The 8,042-nt window shown below is 35.3% G+C and overlaps 1 protein-coding gene across 1 annotated transcript; it reads left to right on the top strand.

Annotated features, from left to right (window-relative positions):
- The first annotated feature begins 6,488 nt into the window (after window positions 1-6,488).
- LOC143529781 (delta(12)-fatty-acid desaturase FAD2-like) lies at window positions 6,489-7,796 on the top strand. The gene has a single exon (XM_077025493.1). It carries the CDS (start codon window positions 6,526-6,528, stop codon window positions 7,666-7,668), a length of 1,143 nt encoding a protein of 380 aa, XP_076881608.1. The 5' UTR covers window positions 6,489-6,525; the 3' UTR covers window positions 7,669-7,796.
- Window positions 7,797-8,042: the final 246 nt, after the last annotated feature.

Raw genomic sequence — 8,042 nt, 5'->3', positions numbered from 1 at the left:
GTTGACTAAGTCTGCGCATTTCCTGGCGATCAAGGAATAAGACAAAATGGAAAGACTGACTCGCATCTACATGAAAGAAGTAGTGTCTAGACACGGAGTGCCTGTCTCAATCATATCTGATCGATATTCTCATTTCACTTCGCACTTTTGGAAGTCACTACAGAGCGCACTAGGCACTCGCCTTGATATGAGCACAGCATACCATCCTCAAACGGAAAGGCAAAGTAAATGCACCATTCAGACTTTGGAATACATGTTTCGTGCATGCTTGTTGGATTTCGGAAAGAGTTGGGAACCTCACTTACCCCTGGTAGAGTTTTCGTATAATAACAGCTACCACGCCAGTATTAAAGCAGCGCCGTTTGAAGCATTGTACGGACGAAAGTGTCGATCGCCTCTTTGTTGGGTAGAAGTGGGTGACAGCTAAATCACTGGCCCAGAATTAGTGCTCAAAACCTCAGAAAAGATTGTCCAAATCCAGAATCGCATGGCAGCAGCACGGGATCGCCAAAATAGTTACGCCGACAAGCGCCGAAAACCTCTGGAATTCCAAGTGGATGACAAGGTTTTACTGAAATTCTCACCTTGTAAAGGTGTAGTTCGCTTTGGAAAGCGAAACAAACTCTATCCACGATACATTGGCCCATACCGTATAACTGAACGTATTGGTCCGGTAGCGTAACGATTGGATTTACGAGCAGAACTCAGTGGCGTACACAATGTTTTTCATGTATCCAACTTGAAGAAATGCCATTCTGACGAAACACTAGCAGTTCCTTTGGGCGAGTTGCAAGTTGATGAACAGTTACGCTTCGTCGAAGAACCAGTCGAAGTCTTGGATTGGGAAACCAAAACGCTCAAACACAACAAGATCCCCATCGTTAAAGTTCGTTGGAACTAGAGACATGGACCAGAGTTCACGTGGGAACGCGAGGATCAAAAGATGAAAAAGTATCCTCACCTTTTTGAAGGGTTGACCAAGCACCGAAAACCACGAAAGCCGAAAAACCGTCAGAAAACAGCAGAGGTATGAATTAAATTTCAGGACGAAATTTCTTTCTACAGGGGGATGATGTGACAAACTGAAATTTTTTTCATTTATCAGACAGCCATCGCGACATGACACAAATTTTCGAGACGAAAATTCTTTCAACATGGGAATGATGTGACACTCGTCAATTTCAGGTTAAATTCGTTAATCCAAACTCCGTTAATTCAAATTCATGATCACACGAACTAGTTTATTCCAGTCAACGTATTTCAAATTGCATTTAATTAGGATTAAATGACACATGTCAATCGTTACACAAGTAGCCTTTCGGAGTTTCACCGAAACACACACGAGTTGACTCAAACCGTTGGTGAACAAACAATAAATATTATAAAGAAAATTGATATAATTATGTGTTATGTTTATGTGTAATTTGTTGCTTACATGTATAACCTCATATCATGAAGAAAATAAACTAGTTATGCTAGAATTATACAAAATAGAAGTTGAGGGTGCTAGTTGTAACTTGTAATTTATTTAATTAATATATAATCAACCTTAACCATAAACCCTAACTCTCCCTCTCCCTCTCCCTCTCCCACTTTCAACAGCAGCCCCCCCCCCCTTTGGATCGGCCGAACATCAACAACACACACACATACACTACATCACAAGCTTGATTGAAGGGTTAAAGTACTAACTAGGTAATTAAACACTCCTTTATTCCATCCCATTGACTTGTTTTGCATGATTAAACATGATCATAAATCTTACGTGTTAAATATATTGATTATTGATGAGCTAGGGTTGTATGCTTGATTAATAGTTCATAAATTAGTAGTTTGTTGAGTTTTTGATGAAAACTGATGGTGGACAGATTCATAATTGCGTGTTAAAACGACTGTAACTTGATGTTAATGATGTGTTTTGAAGTGATTATTGATTCTATGATGTATGAGGTCGAGTCTAGTTTCTACATAGTCTTAGTTTGTAATTTTTTGACGTGTGAAAGTTGGTTTTTATTAATTTACAAATCTGTTGTGCGAGTCTGTTTCGGGAAGCCTTCTTGTAGGCTGTTTTGTAATTAGTGTATCTCACAAACGACAAGACTAATTGAGTTGATTCAACTTCTGGAAGTTAATGAATTGAGTAAGGAATTTAACCCAATTGGCCTTGCATTAATTCGATTAACCATGTAATGGGAACAGTAAATAATGTTTTGTTGCGCATGATAATAACTGCTGTGTGCTTACTTTGTTGTTTTAATCATTGTGAGAAAACCGTATGTAATAAAAATATAATAAAAATATTTTTAGAAACCAAACTCAGTTTTTTTCTGTGGTAAATTTTTGGTGATTTTATCTACAATTATGGTTAGTGAAGTAGAGTAATATTGACGTGTTAAAATCTGTCTTGGTAACTTAGGTGCTGAATTCTTTGATTTAACATGAAAAGTGATGATTTGATCGACGGTTGCTATGTGTTTAACTTATTTGCCCTTGTGGGAGATAGTTTACCGATGATAGTACCATAGTAACACTTAACACTATACTTGTTCACACTTGCAAATTATCACCAACGTGTTTGTCGAGTCGCACTTATTTCACGAACGAAACACCAACGTGTTTTAACGCTTTTATTAGGGGGAGATAACGTACTCCAACGATTTAGATTTTTTTACTCATTGTATATCACTTGTAAGGCTAAGCGGCAATAAACCAACTAAGTCCTTCTGAACATCGAACCGGTTAATATTTGGATAATAGCGAGTCACCTTTGAGTAGTACTACTGGGTTTGACAAACCCCACCCAACTCAAAACTCGACTGTAGGTCGAGTGGGTGTAATTTTGGCTAACACATTACCATGGTCATGGTTGACATGGTGGCATGGCAATCATATAAACAGTCAGCTTCGGTGTCGAACACTTAGTAATACATGCTTGATAGGTTAGCTACCTATTGATATATATTGACATAACACTATCTGGAAACGCTAAAACGGAACGCTTAATTTATGTAAACCTGTGAACTCACCAACCCTGTGTTGAAACTTTTAGTATGTTTATCTCAGGTAGCCGAGGCAGGCGAGCGGTATAGGACATGCATTCACTGAACACTTATGTTTTAAACTTTCTTTTAAACTTTATCATGATAACTATTGCTTGAAGTCGTCCTGTGTGGCGCAACTATTTGCTTTACAATTTACGCTTCTGCATTTTTACTTAAGACTTGTTTGTCTTGGTTGTTTTTGAAAACTTTAAATATGGTGTTTGATATAACTAATGATTCCGATCCTGTTTATTCACACCCTCTGACGGTAAAACTCCGTTAGTGGATTTTGAGGGTGTGACAAGATTGAAGATGGTGAAAGATGTTAACGTGTGTGGTGAAGTTTTTTCAACTTTTATTCAAATCTAATTGTTACTTTCCGACTAGATTGGAGAGTTATTTGACATTTGGTGTATGTTTGGAATGGGATTGGTATGTGTTTGGAATGTCAAATGTGATCGAACTTTTAATTGAAGTAAAGATATTACGATTTCTATATTTGTGAGTTTTATATTTATTTTATATTGCTATAAGGTGCCACTAAAAGTGTCATTAAAGGCTAAAATTTTGTAGTGGCAGACAAAAATAGTTTCACTATGACTTTTAAGGTTTAGTGGTAGAAAAAAAGTGTCACTCAAGGTCTAAAAGTTTGTAGTTGCAGCATAAAAAAGTGCCACTAAAAGTCTAAAAATTTGTAGTGGCAGATGAAAAAAGTGCCACAAAAAGTCTAAAATTCTTTTAGTGGCAGACAAATAAATGTCACTAAAAACTCAAAAGTTTATAGTGGCAGACGAAAAAAGTGCAACTAAAAAGCTTTGTGGTAGTATTTTTGGTGACACTTTTTTTGTGTGTCACTCATTCCAATAAGGTTATTTGATGACACTTCTTTGGCTTCTTGTGACACTTTTTATGTTCCATTAAATGGCCTTTTATTTTTAGTGCATCATTAACGAGTTCATTAAGTCCACTCTTAACATCAAGTTTACATTTTTGTGGTATAAAAATAGCCGGTTTGCCTTAGTATCAAGCCTTAGGGCAAACCGTTCTTAAAAACACAATCTTTGAGCTTAAAGCATACATTTTGGTTCGCTTTGGGCTACAGGTAGCTTCAATACGTGACTAGGAACGTTATTCTTGCTTGTATAATCGAAAATCTAATATAACTATGCTTGGTTTTGGATCTCGGATCTCGACCGTAAGGTTGAGTGTGTTTGTGAGTGTTTTGAGTGTGTTAGGAGGCTAGAAGATAAGAATGAGGGTTTTAGGGTTTTAGGGAGATTTAAGGGGTTTATATACCTTAAGCCCATGGACTTAATGCTATCACCATCCCTTATTCCAATTTTATTTGTCCAAGCCCACACTTTACTATATTATTTAACTTAACTAAATATAAACACATACTTAAGTAAACGAAACTTTTTTCATTTATTATTATTAAAAGTTGGATGTTACAGTTTAATTTAAAAAAAAAGTTAATCGGCATCCCAAAGCAAAGACAACCACCATTCTATGGTGGTTAAGTTTTCCATCGAAGAAAACCATCACCATTTTCCGGCCACCATCAAGGACCATCACCACGATTTGTTCCATTTTCATTACCTACCCATTCTTTATTTACCCTTTTGAACTTGTGTATTTCAATAAGGGGGCAACTCTATATAAAAGTAACCAAGTTTTGAAACAGTTTCAATCATGTCCCTCATAAAAACTTTTATTCCAATTAGGTCAATAAATTTTTTTTTGTTTTAATCCTAGATATTTTACTTAGATAGTAGGCCATGAAGGTTTTTTTTTTTAATTTTTAAATATTTTGACATTGCAAAACATTTTTTAAAAATTGAGAAAAATAAATTTTAAACTGTGAAAAATTGCAAAAAATACTAATAATCTGGAAAACTGCAAAAAATATAAAATAAAAACTAAAAATTTGCCCAAAAAAATAGCTAGAAAATTAAAAAAATATCTTAAATTTTTATTTTTTTTTTTTGCAATTTTTCATTTTTTTTTTGCGAAAAGTTACAAAAAATAATAATAATCTGGAAAATTGCACAAAAATGGAATTTTTTTTTTAAAAAAAACATTCTTTTATTTATCTATTTTTTGCATTTTTTTCATAAATAATTTTTTTTTCTTAGTTTTTACTAATTTTGTCACTTAAATTTTTTTTCAATGGTAAATTATTTAAAAATAAAAAAAAATTACAAAACTTACTATCCAGGTAAAATATATAGGATTAGAACAAAAAAGAAACTTTAGTGACATAATTGGAGCAAAAGTTTTTATGAGTGACCTGATTGAAACAACTTTAAAACTTAGTTACCATTCTATAGAGTAATCCCTTTCAATAAATATAATCAAAGTTTTAACAATAATCATTTTAGTCCAGTTGGTTGCGAGACCAATTGTGGCTAGACCCGGGTTCGAAACCCATTGTGGATGGTTTTATTGTTATTTTGAGGGAAATTGTTAAACAAACGAGGGTCCAAGTTGGATTTATTTAAAAACAACAGGGTTGCAAATTGCAAGGATATTAGTGTCTTTGCACAGACTAACGTTGTGACTTGACGGTAGACCTAAACTGCAACAAAAGTGCTATCATAGATCCCATAATTGCAAAAATGTCATCACGGGTAATCGTGTACACTTTTAAGCCGGGCTGCGTTACCTACCCAATCAATACGTAAATATATTCTCACCTTTTGTTTTTCAATAATTAATTGTTTTTTATGAGAAAATAACAAAAATGTTTATTTTGACTATGTAATTCTCAAAACATCTATACAAATCCTATTATATATATATATATATATATATATATATATATTAAAAACCAAAATTTTATTTTTTTATTAAATTTACTATTCATCAAACTATACATTTTCAACCACTCATTTTTTTATATTATAACATTTTTTAATCATTGTTATAAAAAAATACTTATACTAATACATTTATGCACTTAAGTGTTATTATATTTGTGTTATATTAGGTTTAACATATATAAGGGTTTAATATTTATGCATGTAAGTGTTATTAATATTAATAATAATAAGCCTGTAAGGTAGCTAGCTTCATCAATCAATTCAATCGGCAGCACTGGTGGGCGAAGAGAAGAGGCATCAGATGATGCAAAACCTATTCCGCGATCAATCGGAAGAAGAAGAAGAAGATGACGAGTCAAATCGCCAGCCCGATTACGCATCCGTACCACATGAACCAAATTAAATTGCAATTAACTCTAAGAAGAATAAACTGAGTCCGATTTTAACTTATAGACTATAGTCAAACTAGCCGGCTGTACGTAGCAACTTTCTAAGCGAACAACCAATACTAAGATACTATCAACTCGTGCTTCGCATTATTAAATTAGAATATTATTGAAATATATGTCTATAAGTACCAAACCCAACTCACCATTGTAGACCATCAGAAGGCCTTGCTAAAAAAGGCCTTCACTTTTCATACATTAAGCCGGCAAAATAAGATGGGTTCCGGCGGCCGTGCGGCAGTGCGAAACAACTCCGGGGATGAAGTTGTTAAGCGAGCCCCTTCGTCCAAGCCACCTTTCACTCTTGGTGATATAAAAAAAGCCATACCACCTCACTGTTTTGAACGATCCCTCCTCCGATCATCATCCTACCTTTTTACCGACCTCTTCTTTTCCTCGTTGTTTTACTATGTTGCCGCCACCTACATCATCAACCTTTCAGCCCCCTTATCCTATATCGCCTGGTCGCTTTATTGGATCCTGCAAGGCAGTGTCCAGATGGGGTTATGGGTTATCGGTCATGAGTGTGGCCACCAAGCCTTTAGTGACTACACGTGGTTAAATGACACCGTCGGTTACCTTCTACATACTGGTATGCTTGCTCCGTATTTCTCTTGGAAATACAGCCACCGTCGCCATCATTCTAACACTGCCTCACTTGAGAACGACGAATCCTTCGTCCCGAAAAAGAAATCTAGCCTAAAATCTTCGGCCGCACTACTGAACACCCCTCCCGGTCGTCTCATTAGGCTAGTGATTTTATGCACCATTGGCTGGCTGTTGTACGTTTGCTTCAATGTCTCTGGCCGCAAGTACGATAAATTCGCAAACCATTTTGATCCAAAGAGCCCTATTTACAGTGACCGTGAGCGACTCCAAATATTTACAACCGATGTCGGACTTGTTGTTGCAAGCTATTTGGTCTACAAAGTGGCTATGGCAAAAGGATTCACGTGGATAGTGTTGGTCTACTTTGCTCCTTTGGTTATTGTTTACGGGTTTTTGGTGGTCATCACTTGGTTACACCACACTCACCGATCACTGCCACACTACGATTCCACCGAGTGGAACTGGCTGAGAGGAGCGTTGTCAACGATCGATAGAGATTACGGTATTTTCAACACGGTTCTTCATCACATCACCGACACACATGTGGCTCACCATTTGTTCTTCATCATTCCTCATTATAATGCAATAGAGGCCACAAAAGCTATCAAACCCATCTTGGGTGAATACTACCAGTTCGATGACACCCCAATAGTTAAAGCAATGTGGAGAGAAGCTACTGAGTGCTTTTTTGTTGAGGCTGATGAAGGTGAAGACAATACCGGTGTCTATTGGTTCAACAATAAGATGTGAAAATATTGTAGCACTCCCTAGTTTCATTTCCGGTGGAATTGCTTTTATCAGAACTCTATGTATTAAGTTGCTAAATCTATTAATTAATCCAATAATTTGTGTGTAAATTTACAGAACAATGCATCAAATCCCACCTCCATATAAAACATATTGTAGAAAATAATAATTTTAATCAAATACAAACAACTTTTAACATGAGAAATGTTTAAATAACTACAGTAAATTTTCATTTACTCTACTCTATTTATGCAATTCAATTACTTTAGTTCAGAAAATGTAAAGCAATAATTATTAATTTAGTTATTTATACACTTAGTAGGTTAATTCATTTGTACGAGATGTCACACATACAAACGCACACACAAATTGTTTAA

Source organism: Bidens hawaiensis, unplaced genomic scaffold, assembly GCF_021521415.1.
Source record: "Bidens hawaiensis isolate Kalapana, Puna unplaced genomic scaffold, B.hawaiensis_p1.1 tig00008700_1, whole genome shotgun sequence".
NCBI lineage: Eukaryota > Viridiplantae > Streptophyta > Magnoliopsida > Asterales > Asteraceae > Bidens > Bidens hawaiensis.
The sequence above is the reverse complement of the archived record's forward strand: the minus strand, read 5'-3'. Positions and strand labels throughout refer to the sequence as shown.